Here is a 23,445-nt window from a genome sequence, read left to right as displayed (position 1 = left end):
ACACACAAACACATGCCAACATGGTGAATGGTGAATGAAAATAGTTGCATTTCTTCTGGCCATTTTTTTTTTGTAGCTGCAATACAGCACACTTTCCTGAAAAAAGAATTTTGGGTGTGGGAATTCTATGAGTATGTGGCATGTTAGTGTAACAAAGTTACTGAACTTGCATCTATCTTTTTTTTTTTTTTAAGGAGGTTTGTGGACCCTAGGGACTGCATGCTTCCCATAACCTGTATTTTCCCCATCCCTGTCTTAAAGGAATATAAGCAACAGGGAAGACTTCTTTGGGTAGCTCAGACTTGTAGAGTTGTTTGTGGAGAACAAAGCCACCTAGGCATGCTTTGGTCATAGTTACTGTGCAGGAAAATGAACATCCATACTAAAGCTGAAGGCAACTGCAAACATTTTGGGGTTGACTTTCTTCCACCAGTATGTACTGGCTCAAGGAAGTGGAGGCACAATCTGTATATTTAGAGTTTCAAAAGAAAAGCAATCTCTCCTTAATTTCTCCATTCTTCTCATAGTTTAATTCATATCCTGCCTTAAATAGACAAACTTGTTCATTTAGTGACTCAGAAATCTTCTGCCTAATGGCATGGGGGCTGCATCCACTACAGTATGTCAGAAATAAGTAGCACTCAGCTAGCAGTGTTACAGAAAGATGCTACCATTCTTTGCAGAAAGCAGTAAAATCTTTCTCACACCTCATAGGCCTTATAAAAAAGCAGCAACACCATGCCTTATTCACTAGCTACAGAGTGATTTTGGCACACTCTTTTTCAATTCTACCACATCTTTTATTTCCATAAGTTAGAGTACTCTTTTTTCAAAACTGATGCAATTCGTGCCAGAACATTGGGACTTCTGATTATCTAATGGTTACTGCAAAGAATTACCTAACCTCAGAGCTGAGAAAAGTTACATATTTGAACTATAGCTCTCTGAGTCCTCCAAACAGTAGAAGAATTAAAGATCGAAAAAATAATTTTAAAAGCTTGGCATAGTTTTAAACATGGCAGATCACTGCACTGTCCGTCCAATAGACTTGTGATGATGATCATAATTTTATCCATTTATATTCCACTTTTCTCCTAAACATGAGGCACAAGGCAGCTAACAATATAGTTAAAAGCAATACAGATTTATAACAATACAACAGTGGTTCTCAACCTTCCTAATGCCACAAGCCCTTAATACAGTTTCTCATGTTGTGGTGACTCCCAACCATAACATTATTTTTGTTGCTACTTCATAATTATAATTTTGCTACTGTTATGAATCATCATGTAAATATCTGATATGCAGGATGTATTTACATTCACTGGACTAAATTTGGCACAAGTACTCGATATGCTCAAATTTGAATACTGATGGGGTTGGAGGGGGATTGATTTTGTCATTTGGGAGTTGTAGTTGCTGGGATTTATAGTTAACCTACAACCAAAGAGCATTCTGAACTTCACCAATGATGTAATTCAACCAAACTTGGCACATAGAACTCCCATGATTAACAGAAAATACTGGAAAGATTTGGTGGGCATTGACCTTGAGTTTTGGTGTTGTAGTTCATCTGCATCCAGAGAGCACTGTGGATCCAAACAATGATGGATCTGGACCAAACCTGGCATGTATACTCAATTTGCCAAAATATGAACACTGGTGGAGTTTGGGGAAATTAGACCTTGACATTTGGGAGTTGTAGTTGCTGGGATTTATAGTTCACCTACAATCAAAGAGCATTCTGAACCTCACCAATAATAGAATTGGGCCAAACTTCGCACACAGTTGGGCCAAACTTCCCACACTTCCCCCATGACCAACAGAAAATACTATGTTTTCTGATGGTCTTTTGTGACCACTCTGACACCCCCTTGCAACCGCCCCAGGGGTCCTAACCCCCAGGTTGAGAAACGCTGCATACAACAACTTCAATAATAAGTTATTATTTTATAAACAAACAATTTATATAATTAAAAACTCTAAATTGATTAAAATCTTAAGCCTGCACTGTGTAGCATTAAAAGCCCACTTCAAGCAGTTTCTCAAACCCTGGCCTTATTTTTTTTTTAATTTGCTGGTGAAAGGAGAGCAAGGATGTGGTTATGGGCCTTCCTAGGAGATAATTTCAAAGTCAAGTAACAGCTACTAAGCAGGCTCTATTGTTCCCCTCAAATAAGCCTGAAAAATGTGAGGTAACAAAGAGAAGTCCTTCCCCAGAAGATCTTAAAGCTCTATTGGGCTCATAAATGGAGATGTGGTTTCTAAATAGCCTGGACCTAAGCTGTATCGAGCTTTATAGCTCATCTCCAGCACTTTGAATTGTGCCTGGAAATGGACCAGCGGTCAGCGAAGTTGATGCAACAAAGAAGTTGCGTGCTCTCTGTTGGCTACAATTATTTGTACCAACTGAAGTTTCTGAGCATTTTTTAAAAACAGCCCCACACTGAGCACATTACAGTAATCTAAGTGGCATGTGACCAAAGCACGTCTAACAACAATTTTCTTTAAAGTGCTTACATCTTTTAATTGTGTTCCAGACGGTGAAAATGAGTTTAGGACTGGAATTCTGTATTGTGGGGATGGAGTACAGAATCCTATATGCACCTTGACTGGAAATAATAAACTGGCTGCCTCACAGATGCATCCTGAATGTGTCTTGTCTGCATATTTGTGGCTGGTGGCACTCTTTGTTGTTGGACTGCATTTCATTTTCAGGCGCGAACATGCGTCTCTGGAAGGAACAGGACGTGAAGTGTGGAAAGCAGAACCACAAGTGACATTTTATGTTCCTCTGTGTTTGCCAGTAACAGCTCTCAGAGGGCTGCGAGTCAAGGGACTATTATACTTCTGCTACTTGCCAGGTTATAGCAACATTTCTTCACCATGTGGTTAGTGCACAATTTCACAGTCCTGGCCTGGTTGTAAAGTTGTACTGGGCCCTTGAGAATGTATCCTGTAATGGCTCTGCCAGGAGAACAGCATGTCTGGTTAACAGGATTGTATGACAGGTCGTCTACTTCATGCAGTTTCCAACACCTTCTATCTTTAAACACACCTGTGTGACAGACCCCTGCGTCACCAAACTGCCTTTGGTGGCATAACTGAACTCTGCTAAAGGAGACTCATTCATTCTAGAGCACTAAGGTCCAATATGTGACAGAGCTTATGTCTTTCAAACAGCTATTGTACAAGGGGAAATTGGGGCAGGTGCTGTTTCTTTTAGCAAAGGAAAACTGTATATTCCAAACATTCTGCCTTCCACTTAGCTGTTAAAAATAAAAGTGTTCTGTGTAGTATGTTTGGAAAATGAAACTGTTGCTTCATGATATATTGTGGTTAGTTTTGGACACAGAGTTTATAAACAAGCCAAAGTATGGTTGACACCCTGGGCTTCTCTAAAGGCCTATCTCAGGAGTAACCCATATGCCTTTCCCCCCCTGGCAGGATTACTGGCTATCCCTGCTCTACAAGCGGCTTGTTGGGCCTAGAGTACTTGCTGTGCATGTGGCTGGCCTGCAGAGGAAGCCTCGCCCTGGCAGAGTGATTCGTGATAAGTTACGCATCTATGCTCACTGCACCAGCCACCACAAGTGAGTTATTGTATTACTGTAAACAAGTGCTTGATGGGAAGATCAGGAGCATAAGTGACTAGACGACTCCAGGTTTACTTAGCACTGACTTCATCCTGGAAAGGGAGATGTGAGTCTCTGTAGCTATACATCCACCTTCCAAAGCAAACATTGGAAAAAAAATATTTTCCTTTGACTGCCATTATCTCCCCCCCCCCAAAAAAAAAACTGGTATATTCTAGTCACAAAAGGTATCTGTTCCTGGGGCCCTATACCTGCCAAGTATGTGTGAGATGGTTCTTATTTCTCTCCCCCTCTCACTATTCACTTTGCACAATTCAGTATCCTTCCTTGCTCAGGTTGAAGGTGAGGAATGGCTCTGGTGATGATAGGGAAGAGCAATAGCTATCTCTGGGCCTGGGGTGAAAATCTTTTTGACACAACTCCTATCAGGTTAAGATCAAGGGAGTGCATTTCCCCCAGGGTCCCAGAGTCTGGTTTCAGTGCCTTCTCTCCTGCACCCTCCCTCCCTGTTGTCCTGCTCAGGGCACCCAAGATAGCTAGAGTTTCTGTGATAAGCCTTTTCAAAGCATCCTGTGAGCGCCGGACCTGGAACTTCCTGCACACACAGGTCCCTATTGTTGCCCCCTCACATGGCCCACATGTTTTCAACACACCTCCTCCTCCTGGAGGGAAAACTGCCTAATGACTGACAGCTAACTGGCAATTGGGACAAAGACAAGTGAGGAAGGAAAAGCAGTCAAGCACAGGTGGGCAGCCCCTGGCACCATCTTATGCTTATAGCAGTTGGAAGGGAAACTGCATTTCACAAGCACAGAATTTACTCTCTTGGTTGGAGTATTTCTGGTCAAATCTTTCGTATGTTCTTTTTTAAAAAGAGGATTACCAAGATAATGTGACACACTTCGGGTTTTCTAAATATTGTTTCCCTAAGAAATATTTATAAGTTCATTCTTCCAAATACGAATTGTGGAATGTACCTAAAATTGTCAGAACTTGGGGGAAAATCCTCTTTGAACTGCTACTCCCATAATCACCCAGTCAGTATAGGGCTGCTGACTGCGGAATTTTGTCACCCGAAGGGTTATTTTTCCAGGCTCAGATTATTACCCAGGCTAGATTCCTTTGCTAACCCATTCTCATAGCTCCATGTTACTGGAGAAGTAGGACAGCATGTACACTGAGAAGGACAGAGAGTTATCCCTGCATCGGGGCTATGCAGTTACTCTTTATTCTTCTGCTGAATGTGTTGGGGCTATACTCAAGCTAAAACTTTATTTGCAAAAGAGAGATAAAAATCAAGGGATGTTGCAGGACAAGTCTCTGAATTAAAGTTCAGAAAGATCTTCACACTGTTGCCCAGTTCAGCTAAATAAAAAGGCTCACAGCTCTGGATACTGATCCATACTCAGTTCCATGTGACTGGAATGAAGAGCTATTATAGAAGTCAACTGCATCTTGAGAAGCATGCACAAAATACACCTTTTGTTACTCCATCTCTCTTGCAGCCACAGTTATGTCCGTGGTTCCATCACACTTTATATCATCAACCTTCATCGGTCCCGGAAGAAAATCAAATTAGTGGGAACCCTTCGGGATAAACTCATCCATCAGTATGTGCTACAGCCCTATGGTCAGGAAGGACTACATTCTAGGTGAGCACTGTTGTCCTGACAGGGAATGGGAAGTGGTATTTGGTAGAAATTGTTCCCTGTGTTGACATCAAAAGTCAATTGAGACTAAACCCCAGTACCTTGAAAAACAAAGGCTTCATCTACACTGCATTGTGCATGCAGGGCCTGAGAAGACATAATAAATACTTATGCAGGTATCAAACCAATAATTACTCATTTACGGAGCTTTGAAAAAATATTATTGTAGACTCCAGTTCCCAGAATCTTATTGTCTGCATGTCTATTGGCAATGCTGTTTGGAAGTACTTGGGAGGTATAGTCCAAAAACAATGACTTCTCTAAGCTCTGCTTAGTCTACCTGTCTTTAATCTGCACAGATTCCTTGATTTCCTTCTATCTGCTGGTGTAAAGGTTGTATCAAAATTAACCTGTTAGCCTTTAAAGTATCACAGAATTATTATATTTGTTTAAGGAACAGAGCTCTCCTTCTTCGTATTGATTCTGTGTATAATGCAATTCCTTATCATTAATTCATTCATTTAAAACTTTTTGCTTTGAAGAAGTTCAATGTAGTTAATGTTATCAATAAAAATATAAGGCAGTAGCTAAAAAGTAATAAAATAATAGTAGAAGTAATAAGCCACCATCATAACTAGCCTTATCTTCCATCAACGTGCCCTGCCTTCCACCAATCCTCCTTTTTAGGATGACCAAGTTGGTGCCTTTAGTATGTTTTGTGATGGTGAATTCTACAGTCTACTTTCTGGACGATGAAGTACTTCATTTTAGCTATCCTGAATCTCCCACCACTGGATGCCCCTTATTTGAAAGATTGTGTGAGAGCTTAAAAGAACCTTGTCATAACAACTTTGCCTTCAAGTCCTTTCTGATTTGGCAAAATTTGTTTAGAGGGGTTTTTCTTTTGCCTTCCTCTGACTGAAAGAGCTAGAATTTTCTTTTAAAAATAACTTTTCAAGCTCTGCTGAGGGAGGTAGAAAAACATGAGTCTCAGATATTAATGCCAGAAAACAGGGACATATAAAATGAAAAGGAATCACAATGTGGGGTTCCGGTCCATTAATATATATCCAGATTAATTGGAGAACTTGTGAATAGGATGCAGTGCATAACTAGAAAAGAATAGCTGGCAGTTTTGGATCCATTTATATGTTATTGTAGCTGCTTTAATTGACACTTGTAAGTTGGGGTAGGGAGCAGGTGTTGACCAGTGAGGAAAATATTGTACAGCACTTGAGAGTATGTTCAGATATGCCTGAATGCTTATATCTTAGACTTGCATGTGTAGAGGGATAGCTGATGCCCACCAGCAGAAAGGATGATTCTCATGTATTTCTGCATTTTTCATCACTTAAGTATCTCCTGACCATTTCAAAATCTTCCCATCTCTCCTGCTATCTGGGGAAGAGACCAGGCTTTCCCTTTTTTGCTTGGTGGTGGAGGTTCTTATGCATCTGTTTTATGTGTGCAGATCAGTGCAGCTCAATGGGCAGCTGCTCACCATGGAGGATGATGGGACCCTGCCTGACTTGAAGCCACGTTCTCTTCGTCCTGGACGGACTCTGGTGATTCCACCACTCACAATGAGCTTCTACGTGGTGAAGAATGTCAATGCTCTTGCCTGCCGATATCGGTAGCTTCATCCATCCCACTGCCAAGAACGGTTGGAGCTTATCTTGGCAAGTGGCATTTCTTGGTAGGCTCAGCAGACATCACAGAAAATTTAGGGTGAAAAGACCTCTGAGAAACTTCAGAGGAGGGTCAAACTGAAAGCACAACCAGCCATTTCAGAAATGGAATGCTTCATCTATGCAGATGGCAATGCCAGCGCCTGTAATTGCTACTCCATGGTGGACATAGGAAAGAAGAGAAGTGTTTTCCTGCTACCTCAGCTGGGTCAAGGCCAAATTCTTATTTTTCCCTTTATGGAAAGAACATTATACAAGAGCTAGCAGGAATTGACTTGCAAGCTGTCCTGCTAAAGAGCTGAGTATTGAGAAGCTATTGCAGAAGATGAGTGGGGAAACCTGAACTTCTGCAAAGTGACATTTCCATGGAAAGCTGCCTATGCTGCCCTCTTCTTGACAGCCTGGGAACCATCTTAAACTATGAATTAATCTTAAACATTGAGACATATCAATAAACTGAGGATTTTGTGCCACCTGGTGGGCAGGAGAAATTGCTGTAAAAGAGTGAGAACTTCTGCTATATTTGCTAAGCATATGCACAGGCACTGTGTCCATCATTCTAGCAGCTGCCAAAAGGATATCAGCAAGGAAAGCTTTATAATCTAGGCCTTTGAGCTTTATTCCTGTGGATGTTTCTCCCCCTGCTGGCAACTATCACAAGAGCAAGTTATACACAGCTGGCAACAGAGAAAGCTATGCATTTGTTTGATATGAGATGGAGATCCAAAGAGTATGCAAATAGACGCAGTTCTGCAAGGCATGTACTAACACAGGAGCCAAAACAGCCTCTTATAAAAGAGAGTTAATTGTGCTGCAGAAGAAAGCTAATGCAGCATATGTCAGTTTGGATGAGAACTTCTGGGTGCCTGCAGCATTGCGAATTGGAAGAGGAGAGGTTTGGTCTTGGCTACTGTCAATAATGCTGCCACCTGGGAGCATTTGCTGCAAATCTTAATTATTAAATTATATTTTCTGAAGAACTGAAAAGATACTTGAATAACTGAGAGATGGGAATTTGTAAGAGAGGGAGGGAATCATATTTCAAAATGACAGCTGGCGTACTTGAAATTTGCAATCACATTCTTGTTTCAGGACTCTAGGCATTGTTGGTATTTATATTCCCTACAATTGGTATCTGCATTTTACAAAAACTCACAGCTAGTTTCAGAAGACAACCAGACTTGCCTTTGAGTATCAGTATTCTTACTTTTGTTTTCCTGGAAACACCAGCAAGTAACTATATTCCTGTCTATAATCTCCTCGTGATGGAACCTAGGAATAAGCTTTGGTCCTTGCACTCGCAGAAATTAGACTATTCTTGCAGGTGATAGAATGCTGATGGATAAAAAGTTACAGATGTCAGGAAGCCCAGTTAAGATGCTCTCATCCAAGTCCAATGAAGTCACATGGGATGTAGATTGCTAGCATTAAATCCACATAAAAGGCCTCCTTGAACATGAAGACCTCTTAAATTATGGGCAAAGTATTTGGATTTTGTTTTACAACATGATGCCAAAATATGAAAGAATGCAAAAGGAGAAAGTTGCAGTACTTCCAGATGAAGATTTTACTGTGCATTACCTCTTTCATGGAAGTTTACAGATGGTCCAGCCATGCTCATTATCCATTTGCAGTCTTCCCTTCCTTAGGAACAGCTTTCTTCTTTAGTTTCCCCACATCTTTCCTTTTATATGGGGAAATTAAGGAACAAAGAATAGCAGCACACTGCCTTTTAATTTTGAGTGACAGAAATCTGTCTGGAGTCCCAAGAACTACAATGTAGTCACTGACACTTCTGAAAACAAATTGCTCCTGTTACACTCTTTCTGATGTCTGTATATCCCTTCTGGATCGTCTGACTTATTAGTATAGTCAGATGAGGGGGAGGCAAATTATATTTAAAAAGCTCAAATCATCTTGTCCATCATAAATGACTGCTTGCTCCACCAGCATTTTAATTAATTTATTATTATATATTTATTTCTGGTATTTTTACTCTGTCACTTCTCTACCCTCGAAGGGGGACTCAGGACGGCTTACAATGGGCACCGATACGATGCCACTACATAACAATTGCAATAATAAAACCACAATTGAACATAAATAATTAAAACAATGCATCAGCAATCGTTAAAACAGTAAAACAGTCTCATAAGGTAAAGGTAAATGTTTTCCCCTAACATGAAGTCCAGTTGTGTCCGACTCTGGGGTGTGGTGCTCATCTCCATTTCTAAGCCGAAGAGCAGGTGTTGTCCATAGACACCTCCAAGGTAATGTGGCCAGCATGACTTCATGGAGCTCCCTTACCTTCCCACCGGAGCAGTACCTATTGATCTACTCACATTTGCATGTTTTCGAACTGCTAGGTTGGCAGAAGCTGGGGCTGACAGCAGAAGCTCACACTGCTCCCTGGATTTGAATCTGTGACCTTTCAGTCAACAAGCTCAGCAGCTCAGTAGCTTAACCCACTGTGCCACTGGGGGCTCCAGCATTTAACTAGAAGGGTATTATTGAAAAAAAATGCCTTTGAGTTGAATACAAGAGGTTACAGCAAATAAGTGCAGGTTGCATGCAAACTCAAAGATCTTGTGTGTGTTTGTGTGTGTGTGTGTGTGCTGTCCACCAAGGACTTCATCACATTGAAGCAGGGAAGTGTTGGTAGAGTCGTACTCAGTCATACACAATTTTGAAATGAAACAGATTATTTCCCTACCTTCATCACACTGTTAAATGTATCAGTGTTACTCAGTTGTTCTCAGCACTCTTTCAGTAGATTTGCCATCACACTGTAATTGCTAGGCACCGCCCATCATCCCTCCCCCATTTTTTTGGGGGGGGGACCCTTCTCTCTTTGAAATGTCAGCTGTTACATGTCTTCAATTCTGGAAACAGGGAGGGACAGAAGGCAGCGATGCACTCTCCATCCCTCCCACTCCCTCCCTCTCTCTCTCTCAGCTGCCCCACAGAGAAGAGTGTAGACCTTGGGAAACTGTTACTCCCAGGACTGCATAGCATGGAGCTATGGTATTTAAAGTAAGGTCCAGCTGCATCCATTTCACTGTGAGAAAGTTCATGGACCTTAGGAAACTGAAATTTCCAAGACTGTCTCATTAAGACATGGCATTTAAAGGAAGGTTCAAATGCGTTCATTCCACAGTGTAGATGCACCCAGAGAAGGGTATGGACCTTGGGAAACTATAACTCCCAGGACTGCACAGCATGGAGCGATCGCATAATAATCATAATCATCATCATCCTGGCTTTCTAATGCAACACAAGGCACAGACATATCACAGAAGGAAAGGAAAGGAAAGGACTGGACCCAGAAAGGCTATTTTTTAAAAAGAAATTGTTCTGTCAAAGTAAAAACTCAGTGAGGAAAAGGTACTTTTGGCTCCTCCTACAATTTTCCCTCCCACAAATTGGGGAAATGTTTTATTTAAAACCTAAGGTCAACAAATGTCATCACATGACAGAACTGGCTAAACATCTGCATCATTACCAAAACTCCACTTCCCCACCACCTCCTGAAACTTTTGAAAATGGTGGCCCCCATGTTAAAAATACACAAAGAATGCTCTATCCTACACTTGAACCCAACCTAATATGATAAACACAGTGGCTTACCACTTTTTAAGTATAGCAATCAGTGGAATTTAGTAAATGTAATGAAGTAGCAAGTCTCTGCTGAGGAAGACGGTGACAGCTACAGCACCAGGGACTCTAGCATCCATGGCTACCAAAGGAGAAGGAGTGGATGTCTGGCTGCTGTCCATTTTTAAAATGCTTTGCATGCCTCTGGGATTCCAGGAGCAAAGACACACAAGGGACTATGAATTTTACCTGCATACTGCACTCTCTAGACCAGGGTTTTCATGGTCCCTCAGACTGTTGGGGGGGGGGGGGCAGACTATACTTTGGAAAAAAAACATGAACAAATTCCTATGCACACTGCACATATCTTATTTGCAGGCTAAACATAAGATGCAAGTTTAAAATTTGTTATTTAAACTGGCTGGGTAGGTCTGCCAGAAGAGATTTATTATTTATTTAAAACATTTATATTCCGCCCTCCTCACCCCGAAGGGGACTCAGGGTGGAGCACAGCATATACACGGCAAACATTCAATGCCAGGACACAAATTCACATACAATACATAAACAAAAAGAAACATTTATCAAAATATTAAAATACACAATTTAAAACCGTCCTAGCCATCTGCATCAAATCTAATTGGCCCTGTCATCTTTCCCACTGCCGCTTCATTGCCCTGTCCCGAAAGCTTGGTCCCACAGCCAAGTTTTTACCATCCTTCTAAAGGACAGGGGGGAAGGGGCCAACCTGATCTCACCAGGAAGGGAGTTCCATAGCCGGGGGGCAATCACTGAGAAGGCCCTGTCTCTCGTCCCTACCAATCGTGCCTGTGACAATGGTGGGACAGAAAGCAGGGCCTTCCCGGAGAATCTCAATCTCTGTGATGGTTCATAGGGGGACATGCGTTCGGACAGAGGTCTTTAGATGGTTTTAAAGTTCCAATAGCTCGTTTAGGATAAGATTTGGAGACCTCTATTGGGGGGGGGGGGCAGATCCTTTACAGTTTGGGTCCCAAATATATGGGCAAAGGAGACCAAAATGCATGCCATCATACATATAACTTCCAATCAGGCCAGGATCCAACTCCAGAGGAAGGGTTTTCTTCAAATGGAAGTCTTAACATTCATAAAGGCTTCAGTGCCATATATGAGGAAATATATGGAAACAAATTATAGTATTTATTCAACAAGTGCTCTGCGGTTTGCTTTCTAAACTGAAGAAATGGAAAAGAGAAAAGATAATGCATAATATGAGAGCCATCCTCTTGTCTCGCCCTCTGCTTCCAATTGTGAGAATCTGAACTTGTCCCACTGCCATGGCACCAAATGTGCAGACCTTTTAGGTGCCTTTTTTCCTATGCAAGACTTTGTATGATCCCATCAATGGACACTACCATCCTTGAACCACTGCTTCTGCCACAAGCCCTATATGTCCCCTATTCCAATAACACTATTGAAGTATTATCAGATGTGTACTACAAAATTTATTTTTATTACCTTCAACATAAGTTAAAAATTACTTATTGAACACATCCAAATCCTAACTGACCCTGAATATCTCTTATTTCTCTCCCATCTCTCTGTATCTTTTGTTCCTTACTTCAATACTCATCTGTCTCACTCTAAGTGACATCCTAATCTTTTAAATGTCCCTTCAATTATTCAGCCACTCACTCTAAGTGATATCCTAATCTTTTAAATGTCACTCACAACATTCTATATTTTCACTCTTTCCCAGCAGATCACTTACTTAGTGTATTTACCATACATAGTGTGCAGAACCATAGCAGATATTTTACCTTAATTTCACTAATAAACACAAGATATGCCACCCCCCAAAAGTCCATAACAGCATGCATACTACAGGAAGATATCCGTACAACTGTTGCTGCTGACTTGCAAAACACAACAGTCGTAATAAAGAGAAACAACCCAGATGTGGGTTGTTATGCACCGGTTCAGCCAAATGTGGTACAACCACCCAAAAAAAAATCCATGCGTTTGTGGATTGCTCCTATGTGCATGCCAGAATTCACAGTAACACTGTCTCATTTTCCTGATCTCACCAAGATAGAAAAACATTTCCACAACCCAACTGTAACCTATAGCAGTCATGTAGCTCATGTCCAGGTCCTTCACTGCATCTAAATTAACCTGAATGATTGTCCATATAGGATCCCATATACTATTGTTCCGAGTACTCCAAGTTTAGTAGCTCAGAGTAGGTTGTCTCAACTGCCTTGGGTTATTATGTTTTGGAGAGCCCTTTCTCATCAAATTCACTCATATCCTAAGTCAAAAAAAGTATTGACTTTTAGTATGGCAATTCTCTTCCTAGCTCGCGCTAGAGTTCAGCAATATGTGGCCCTCCAGATGTTCAATTTTAATTTGTGAAGGATGGTAGCACCTGCAGTCCAACATCTAGGGGTCCTCAAACCTTTGAAGCAGAGAGCTGGTCCCTCAGACTGTTTGGGGGGCGGGCCGGGAGGCAGACTATAGTTTGGAAAAAAAATGAACAAATTCCTATGCACACTGCACATATATTATTTGTTGTACTAAAAAAACCCATGAAAAAACAAAACAATTAAAATTAAGAACAATTTTAACCAATATAAACTTACTGGTAGTTCAATGGGAAGTGTGGGCCTGCTTTTGGCTGATGAGATAGTCAAGTTAATTGGGATGGTTGTTGTGTGCCTTCAAGTTGTTTCAGACTTGGGACAACCCTAAGTTTAAAGATTAGGGTGGGGGCCAGGTAAATGAAATTGAAGGGCTGTATCTGGCCCCGCGAGCCTTAGCTTGGGGACCCCTGATATAAGGTACCCAGGCAAAATGATGGGGGAGGACAGAGAGCTTATTCTCAGAATCATCCAGTTAATGTAGTCACTTTCCAAGCTCTGGAAACAATTCAAGTACAGAGCCATCACCTTACAACTGGCTGCTGCAGAATACACACAAACAGGACCATTCACACAACACTTCCAAGTAAGCCAAATAAGTGAAGAAGACTTAAGGGTAATCCTGATTGTTGTGCACTGGATGGAGAGCGTTAAATCTTTCACTCTCAATACACTGGTGGTGGTGATTAAATCTTATTGGGGAGTATGTGTACGGCTCAGGAGACTGCTGTGAGACAGAGCGGAGAACCTTGCAGGTGCATTAAATCTGCAGGCCATATGATCTCCATCTTTGTGTCACAGTAAATTGAGAAATCTATTAAGGACAGCAAAAGCTATTCACTTGCAATCCCACCATCCCTCCTCCATCACTTCAACTGTTGCTATATTGTCTCCCATCTGTACCATGCAGACTACTATGTAACTCACTTTATTTATTACAGTTTTGAACATTATAGCAGGGATAAATAAGCCTGAAGAAATAGCTTTTATGGTTTTGTTGAGGCAAGTGTGGGGTGTGTTCAGGGGTGGCTGAACCCATTACGCAAAGTAAGCATTTGCAGTAAAGTTGATTTTGCCCAGGGGTGCTCTTGAGGCGCTCTTGGGGGGAAATAGACTTTGACATATGTGAGTTGTAGTTGCTGGGATGTATAGTTCACCTACAATCAAAGAGCATTCTGAACTCCAACAATGATGGAATTGGACCAAATATGGCACACAGAACTCCCACAACGAACAGAAAATATATATCAGTGATTGGTTGGGGGTGGGGCAAAATACTGTTCGCTTACCGTTGAAAATTACCTAGGGCCACCTCTGGGTGTGTTCTCTTCCCCTAACTGATTGGAAACATAAGAAATTCTATAGCATGGGCTGTTGTGTGTTTTCTGGGCTGTATGGCCATGGTCCAGAAGCATTCTCTCCTGACATCCATGGCAGGTCCACTTGTACCAACCACCATGTCAGGCTACACAGAGTAGCCACTGAAATCCACAAGGATGTGGGCAATTTTAACAGAAAGGAAGAAACCATGAAAATGAACAATATCTGGCTACCAGTATTAAAAAACTCTAAAATCATAACAGTAAATAAAGAACAACACTAAAAAACGGGAATTCCAGACAAGAAACAATCAGGGTCAACTAATCACCTCCCAACAAAGGATTTCCCCAGGCAGTAAGAAGCCAGACCTTGAAAACTGCTAGGCCATCAAATGCTAATCAAGGTGGCCAATTGAAACATCCAGACCTAACTCAAACAGACAAGAGTTCTTTCTCCCACCCTGGGCATTCCACAGATATAGAAACCCAATTTTTCCAGTTTCCAAAGACCTCACAACCTCTGAGGATGCCTGACATAGATACAGGCAAAATGTCAGTAGAGAATTGTCAGTGGAACATTATTATTATTATTATTATTATTATTATTATTATTATTATTGTTATTATTATTTCCAATATTTCTACCCCATCCTTCTCAACCCCTGAAGGGGGACTCAGGACAGCTTACATTTGGCAACAATTCAATGCTGCTACATATAACAAAGGCAATATAAACAACAATTAAAACAATAAATAGAGTATTTATTATAACAATAACAACATCGCCATCCAGCCCAGAAAGCACACAACAACCCAGTGATTCCAGCCATGCAAGCCTTCATCAATAGATATTCTATAATTTGTTTCCCATAACAAGTTTGCCTGAGACCACTCCATCTTCTCAACTCAACTCAATATTTGGATTTAATTTCTACATTAAGGGGGGGAGGGGTTTCTACCAAAAGATTTAAGAACAGAAAGCCTTCCTTTGTTCTTCCCTACCTCTCTACTGAACTTTGTTGTAGCAGCAGGCATTTACATAAAGACATAAATATTGTCACTCTTTTTTCCTTCCAAAAAATGTTTGCTGGAGAAAAAAAATCTCTTCTTGCTTCTACTCTACACCAGCCTTGAACAGATGGAGTCCTGTGCTGCTTTTTACACAAAGAAAGAATTGACTTGGTGCAAACAAACACAAGAGAAGCCCATGATCTGCAAAGTGCCATGCTGTTTGCAGAGATACCTGCTTATGCAAGATTTTTGTTCGATACAGCAAATTCACTGTTCAATTCTGCCATTTCTGTTTTTAATAACAAATAAACAAACATAACCTAACTGCACACAGCCTTTTTCACAGCAAACTGCAAGAAAAACAAAACTCTCTGCCTACAAGAACTTTACAGTATAAAATTTGGTAGAGGGAGAGCAACAGAGAGAAGGAAGGAAGATAAGGGAGTGTAAATTGGAAGCATATGTATTCTTTGCGATTAGGTGCATTTTGGCATAGTTTCACAAGGCCTGGGGTGAGAATCACACAGCAGTCCAGATGTTGTTAGACTGCAATACCCAGCATCCTTTAGCACTGGCTAGGGCTATTATAGGTCAACAACATCTGGAAGGACATGATTCTCACCTCTGCACTGTCACAATAAAGATGTCATAATAAAGATGCATTTTAAGAAAGGACTTAAGAAAAACAATACCACATTCAGTTCTGGTGTAAAAGGTATTTAAAGATGGGAACTGGAATTTTAAGAATAGCTGGAGATATGACAGAAAACCCCTTGTGAATATCTCAAGATCACCCAGGAAGCTTAATGGTTAAAACTGAGGTTTGAATTCTGGCCTCCCTATTCCTAGTCTAAACCTCTAGCACAAGAGTGGGGAAATTGCGCATGAGGTGAGTGCTTCTTTCCTGGGCCTACTTTGCAGGCTGCACTACTGTATTTTGGCATGCCCAAAGTAACGTGCCGTGACTTCTGGACACTGTTTTGGATGATTCTCAGCAGATATTTTTCTTTTAGGGGGGCTTGGGAACTTTGAGGTATTAGTGGAACCAAATTACTGCATTTCGAGATGGTTCTGGGTGGTTTTGGATGGCTTGATAGCCACGTTATTAACGTCAGCACAAATGAACTTTAAAAAACAAGGAGCTAGGAAATGAGGAATCCCAAAGGCCATATGAAGGCAGTTAGCCACACTTTCCTTGTCTAATACATGGATGAAGAATGTGAGACTGCAACTCCCATCAGCCTTAGCCAGAACATTCAATGATGTGGAGTGGGGAGATGTAGTTCTACTGTATCTGATTGGTTACAAGTCATCTGCCACTGAAGCAGAGGATACTAGGTGTGTGTGGCTACAGAGAAGGCAAAATGAGGACATTGGTGTTTTCTCCAATAAAATTTTTGGTCAACAAATTTCTCGCATTGCAGAGTGAACCAATAGAAACTCTCTTATTTACACATTCCTTCAGTAATGCATTTCTTGTCCACATTTCCTTGATACATTTGCTTGTCCCTTTTCTTTGGATGCCTTCCAGCATTTTCTGTTGGTCATGGGAGTTCTGTGTGCCAAGTTTGGTTCAATTCCATCATTGGTGGAGTTCAGAATGCTCTTTGATTCAAACTACAAACTACAAGAAAGGAGATTCCATCTGAAAATTAGGAAGAACTTTGTGACTGTGAGAGGAGAGCCATTCAGCAGTGGAACTCTCTGCCCCGGAAGGTGGTGGAGGCTGCTTCTTTGGAAGCTTTTAAACAGAGGCTGGATGGCCATCTATCAGGGGTGCTTTGAATGAAATATTCCTGCTTCTAGGCAGGGGGTTGGATTGGATGGCCCATGAGGTCTCTTCCAACTCTATGATTCTATTCTATTCTATTCTATTCTATTCTATTCTATTCTATTCTATTCTATTCTATGATTGTGGGTGAACTATAAACCCCAGCAACTACAACTCCCAAATGACAAAATAACCCCCCCCCCCCCCAAATCCCACCAGTATTCAAATTTGAGCATATCGGGTATTTGTGCCAAATTTGGTCCAGTGAATGAAAATACATCCTACATATCAGATATTTACATGCCGATTCATAACAGTAGCAAAATTACAGCTATGAAGTAGCCAGAAAAATAATGTTATAGTTGGGGGTCACCACAACATGAGGAACTGTTTTAAGGAGTTGCGGCATTAGGAAGGTTGAGAAACACCCAGTATGAAAAAATAGCAGAAATTGTACTTAGTACTTGGTGCGCAATCAGTCATGCAAGCTGTTTTATTTTTGTAGCAATCCAAACTGAAGAATTGAGTACTCGATTGTACTTTGCTTTTTAAGGGGAGCCGGTCACAAGGTTTTCTCTGCAAGGTTTGTTCAGAAGAGCTTTGCCTTAGTCTGAGTGACTTGCCCACAGTCACTTGGTGGATTTCATAACTGAAAGGGAATTGGAACCCAGAGCTCTAGAGTCCAGAGGTGAAACTTCTAGGCCTGGCTTGCTCAAGTTGAAAGAGACTATGAAAAAGTTTATTTTGGGTGGCAAAAGCCTATCAGAATCAACCAACCAGATCCAGGTAGGCGATCCAAGTGGGTAGGAGATTTTGCTGCAAGCGAAATGTCAGGAGGAAATGCTGCTAGAACAGGCATGGGCAAACTTTGGCCCTCCAGGTGTTTGGGACTTCAACTCCCACCATTCCTGGCCTCGGGACCTTTCCTTTTCCCCCTCAGCCGTCCCAAACACCTGGAGGGCCAAGGTTTGCCCATGTCTGTGCTAGAACATGGGCCATGCAGCCTGGAAAACACACAACACCCCTGTGATTCCATCCGTGAAAGCCTTCCTGAAAACAATTCGGTGAAAGCAAAGCGTCCTCCTCTTCCTCTTCTTCCTCCTCCTCTTCAAAGGGAGGCGAGGGGCGGAGGCGCCCTCGGAGCCTGCCTTCTTCCAGGCGGAGCCGCAAACTCTTGGCCGCTTCCCTCCGCTGAGTCACGCGCGTGGGAGGCTCGTGTCCCGTGGAAAGGAGCCCTCCCTCTTTCGCGCGCGCGCTTCTGCCGCTCCTCTGGGCAGAGTCTCCGTCCTGGGAGGGTCCGCACCTTTCCGGCGGCTCGGTTTCAAGCCCAGGAACCCAAACTGGGGGAACCTGGGCTTCCTGGTCGCCTCCTGGCCGAGAGGCGTGTCCCAGGAAGGGAAGTGGAAGGGAAGGCCGGCCTCCCTCCCTCCGTGGCTGCATCGCTGGCTGCAGGGGCTTGTCTCTGAAGCGCCGGAGTGAGTGCTGCTGCTTCTTCCCCTTGACTTCCTCCGCCTGCCAACCGCCCTCCCTCCTTTTCCTCTCGCTCTTTTGTGGCCCTTCGCGATCGCGTGGCCCTCCACGGCACTGAGCGCTTCCTGCTTTTGGAAGGCCTCGGAAGAGCCACACACTCTCAGCCTCAGAGAGTCGCCACAAGTCGGAAGTGATTTGAAGGTGCACAACAACAAAGTAGCATTTTTTTTCTCGTGTCAGAAGCGACTTGAGAAACTGCAAGTCGCTTCTGGTGTGAGAGAATTGGCCGTCTGCAAGGACTTTGCTCAGGGAACGTTGCCCGGATGTTTTGATGTTTTACCATCCTTGTGGGAGGCTTTTCTCATGTCTCCACATGGGGAGCTGGAGCTGACAGAGAGAGCTCATCCACGCTCTCCCCGGATTCGAACCTCTGACCTGTTGGTCTTCATTCCTGCCGGCACAAGGGTTGAACCCAGGGGTCTTCAAACTTTTTAAACGGGGCCAGTTCACTCCCTCAGACTGGGTTGTTGTAGGTTTTTTCGGGCTATATGGCCATGGTCTAGAGGCATTCTCTCCTGACGTTTCGCCTGTATCTATGGCAAGCATCCTCAGAGGTAATGAGGATGCTTGCCCTAGATGCAGGTGAAACGTCAGGAGAGAATGCCTCTAAACCATGGCCATATAGCCCGAAAAAACCTACAACAATCCAGTGATTCCGGCCATGAAAGCCTTCGACAATATGTCCCTCAGGCTGTTGGTGGGACGGACTATAGTTTTCTTTTTTTAGAAAAAAAACCTGATCAAATTCCTATGCACACTCAACATATCTTATTTTGAAGTAAAAAAACAAAACAGGAACAAATACAATCTTTAACATGAAGAACCACTTTAAAAATTATACAATAACCAAGTTAGCAGAGAGATAAGCAGGCTTTAAATAAATCCAAATGTTACGAAGCAATGTTATGGAATCCTGGAGCTGCAGTTTGAACTTTTGGCAGAAAAGGCGAAACAGCTTATAAAATTTTAAATCCCAGGATTCCATAGCATTACGCCATGGCAGTCAAAGTGGTATCAAGCCGGATTAATTCTGTAGTGTAGATGCACTCTATTTTTCAGCGCTTTAGCTGCGCATCATCAGGTGGCCTCTCTTCATATACACCAGTGGTTCTCAACCTTCCTAATGTCACGTCCCCTTAATACAGTTCCTCATGTTGTGGTGACCCCAACCCTAAAATTATTTTCGTTGCTATTTCACAACTGTTATTTTGCTACTTTTATGAATCATAATGTAAATATCTGATATGCAGGATGTATTTTCATTGTTACAAACTGAACATAAAGCATAGTTATGTAATTATATATTGTGAAAGAGAGAGAGAGCATGAGGGGGAGACAAAAAGAACGAAAGGAGCTCTGCCTCCTCCTCAGTGGGCTGGATAAATGCCCTCAGTAGGCTGCATGTGGCCGTAGTTTGAGGACCCCTGGTTTACCCCATTGCGCCATTGACCTCATTCAATACCATATTTTTCTTTCTCCATCTTGCAACTTGTTCAGCTTAGGAAGGATCATCAGTCTATTGTCCCTTCCACACAGCCCTCTATCCCAGAATATCAAGGCAGAAAAATCCCACAATATCTGCTTTGAACTGGGTTGTCTGAGTCCATACTCAGATAATGTGGGATTTTTTGCCTTGATATTCTGGGATAGAGGGCTGTGATGAAGGGCCCTGCCTTTTTTTTGTTCCCCCCAAAATGCAAAGTTACTTTCCCCCTTTATTTCCTTGGTTTCCTACAAGGCCCAGAACAAAGCATCAGTTGTTTATGCTGCCCCATGACAGGACAACGGGGAGAGATTGTGAGCAGTGAGTCCTCTTCTACACAGCCATATAAAATCCAGATTATCTACGGGCCCGTCCACACAGCCATGGAATATCAGGGCAGAAAATTCCACAATATCTGCTTTGAAGTCGGTTTTCTGAGGGCCCTTCCACACAGCCCTATATCCCAGAATATCAAGGCAGAAAACCCACAATATCTGCTTTGAGCTGGGTTATCCGAGTCCTCACTTAGATAATGTGGGATTTTCTGCCTTGATATTTTGGGATACAGGGCTGTGTGGAAGGGCCCTGAGTCCACAATGCTTTATATTCCAGTTCAAAGCAGGCATTGTGGGATTTTCTGCCTTGATATTCTGGGTTATATAGTAGGCCTGTGCGGTTTCGTTCGTTAATTCGTTATTTCGTAATTAAATCGTTATTTTTACCATATCCGAAGCGATTTCAAAACACATTTTCAAACCCGGAAGGGTTTAAAAATATCGAAACAGCAGCCCCATATATTTTACGAGCTTCAGCTCGTGTCGTTAATGGGATGGAGGCTGCTGAGTGCTGCTGGTGCCTGGGAGCCAATCCGGCGCTCCCAAGCACCCCAGCAGTGCACCGTGGCAGGAGCCAGAGCCGATTGGATGGCGCGCGCGCGCTCACCCTTACAACCGGCCTCCGCGCGCCATCCAATCGGCTCCGGCTCCTGCGCCCCCCTCCTCCTCCTCCTCCTCCCAGCTGTGTTGCAGGAAGTGCTAGGAGGAGGAGGAGGGCGCAGGAGCCGGAGCCGGATGGCGCGCGGAGGCCGGTTGTAAGGGTGAGCGCGCGCGCGCCATCCAATGGGCTCCGGCTCCTGCGCCCTCCTCCTCCTCCTCCTCCTCCTCCTAGCACTTCCTGCAACACAGCTGGGAGGAGGAGGAGGGCGCAGGAGCCGGAGCCCATTGGATGGCGCGCGCGCGCTCCGCTCACCCTTACAACCGGCCTCCGCGCGCCATCCGGCTCCGGCTCCTGCGCCCTCCTCCTCCTCCTCCTCCTCCCAGCTGTGTTGCAGGAAGTGTCAGGAGGAGGAGGAGGAGGAGGAGGGCGCAGGAGCCGGAGCCGGATGGCGCGCGGAGGCCGGTTGTAAGGGTGAGCGGGGCACGCGCGCGCCATCCAATGGGCTCCGGCTCCTGCGCCCTCCTCCTCCTCCTCCTCCTCCCAGCTGTGTTGCAGGAAGTGTCAGGAGGAGGAGGAGGAGGAGGAGGGCGCAGGAGCCGGAGCCCGATGGCGCGCGGAGGCCGGTTGTAAGGGTGAGCGGACGCGCGCGCGCGCCATCCAATGGGCTCCGGCTCCTGCGCCCTCCTCCTCCTCCTCCTCCTCCCAGCTGTGTTGCAGGAAGTGCTAGGAGGAGGAGGAGGAGGAGGGCGCAGGAGCCGGAGCCCATTGGATGGCGCGCGGAGGCCGGTTGTGTGAGTTTTCAGGGCTGTATGTATGACCATGTTCCAGAAGCATTCTCTCCTGACATTTTGCCCACATCTATGGCAGGCATCCTCAGAGGTCTGTTGGAAACTAGGCAAATGGAGTTATCTAATATCTATGGAATGTCCAGGGTGGGAGAAATGAAAGCCATTCAATGCTAATCAAGGTGACCATTACTGCAACATTCACACTTACAAAATGTTTTGTAAATATTAACGAAATTTCGTAAATAACAAAACATTTTTTTGGAAAGTTTTGTAAATATTTTAAATATCGAAACAAAAAAACACCCCAATTACAAATCGATTTTAGAAACAAATTTTTTCTTGATCAAACAGGCCTATTATATAGCTGTGTGGAAGGCCCCTACTTTGAATTGGATTATATGGCAGTGTAGACTCAGACAACCCAGTTGAAAGCAGATAATGTGGGATTTTCTGCCTTGATATTCTGTATTATATGGCTGTGTGGAAATGGCCTACTTTGAACTGGATTATATGGCAGTGTAGACTCAGATAATCCAGTTCAAAGAAGATAATGTGAATTGCCTGCTGTGATAATCTGGATTATTTGGAGGTGTAGAAGGGGCCTGAGATATACAGGGATAAACAAGCACATTTGCAAGTGAAAACCTTGGGCTGGATCAACGCTGACCAGGATCTGATCCCAGATTATCTATTTATCCCAGATTATCTGGCAATGTAGATTTATATAATCCAGTTCAAAGCAGATAATCTGGGATCAGATCTTGGGATATAGGGCATTGTAGATCCAACCTCAGTATTACCTTTTTACTTGTTTTGGGGAGCAGGTGCAAACAGTATTCAGAGGATAGCCATTCTTGGCTTTTCCTAATTAAACCCAACCATCAGAGGGCCTGTACTGTCGCCCTTCCATACAGTCAAATAACCCAGAATATCAAGGCAGAAAATCCCACAATATCTGCTTTGAACTGGGTTATCTGAGTCCACACTGCTATATATTCCAGTTCAAAGCATTGTCCTGCTTCTTGGCAGTGGGTTGGATTGGATGGCCCACGAGGTCTCTTCCAACTTTATGATTCTATTATTCTAAAGCAGATAATTTGGGATTTTATTCAGCTGTGTGGAAGGGGTCCTGGAGTCTCCCATGTAATGTTTCCTTTGTCCCTCTGCCTTTGGAGGACCTTTTCTTTCCTCCTCCTCCAAGAAAGTGATTTAACTTTTTTCTTGAGCCGGGGTAGAATTCCCTTTCTCACTCAACAGTTACAGCATTTTAATTCTACTTATACCGCCATCTTCCCATCCTCTGGAATACTGGGGTTCCTTCTGCTCAGCTGATTAAAATCCCACATTTTCTGCTTTGAGCTAGGTTATATGGCAGTGTGGACTCAGATAATCCAGTTCAAAACAGATCTTGTGGGATTTTCTTTCTTGATATTCTGGGTTATATAGCTTGTGGAAGAGCCTGGGGATTTGTAGTTTGGAAAGGCTTTAGAGCTGTGTGGCTGAATGGTAAATACAACATAAAATTACGCATTCCAAGACTCCATAATGTGGAGTCATCGCAGTTCGAATGCTATAGCTGAGTACAAGCAGGAATCTGGGTTAACAACCTCTGACTTGCGAATGATTCATAGTTAAGAGGGGGTGAGACAACAGAAAGTGAGAGAAATCTGCCTCTCGAAAA

General features: G+C 43.2%; 2 protein-coding genes across 7 annotated transcripts in view; both read left to right on the top strand.

Annotated features, from left to right (window-relative positions):
• The window catches only part of HPSE2 (heparanase 2 (inactive)), a 156,748-nt gene extending 147,866 nt beyond the window's left edge, over positions 1–8,882 (top strand). The window contains exons 10-12 of the mRNA XM_060768196.2: positions 3,448–3,593; positions 5,102–5,248; positions 6,717–8,882. Coding sequence (XP_060624179.1) covers positions 3,448–3,593; positions 5,102–5,248; positions 6,717–6,882 — 459 coding nt within the window. The 3' untranslated portion in view covers positions 6,883–8,882. The remainder of the gene's footprint in view (positions 1–3,447; positions 3,594–5,101; positions 5,249–6,716) is intronic.
• Positions 8,883–18,175: 9,293 nt separating this feature from the next.
• The window catches only part of HPS1 (HPS1 biogenesis of lysosomal organelles complex 3 subunit 1), a 39,540-nt gene continuing 34,270 nt past the window's right edge, over positions 18,176–23,445 (top strand). For 4 of the 6 annotated variants that reach the window (XM_067465875.1, XM_067465873.1, XM_067465878.1 and 1 more), the window contains exon 1: positions 18,177–18,502. The gene's annotated coding sequence lies outside the window, so the exon portion shown is untranslated. Of the gene's footprint in view, positions 18,503–23,445 lie in introns of all 6 variants that reach the window. The other 2 variants (XM_067465876.1, XM_067465874.1) reach the window with 1 other exon arrangement.

This window comes from Anolis sagrei, chromosome 3 (assembly GCF_037176765.1).
Source record: "Anolis sagrei isolate rAnoSag1 chromosome 3, rAnoSag1.mat, whole genome shotgun sequence".
NCBI lineage: Eukaryota > Metazoa > Chordata > Lepidosauria > Squamata > Dactyloidae > Anolis > Anolis sagrei.
This window is presented reverse-complemented; position numbering and strand designations above follow the sequence as displayed.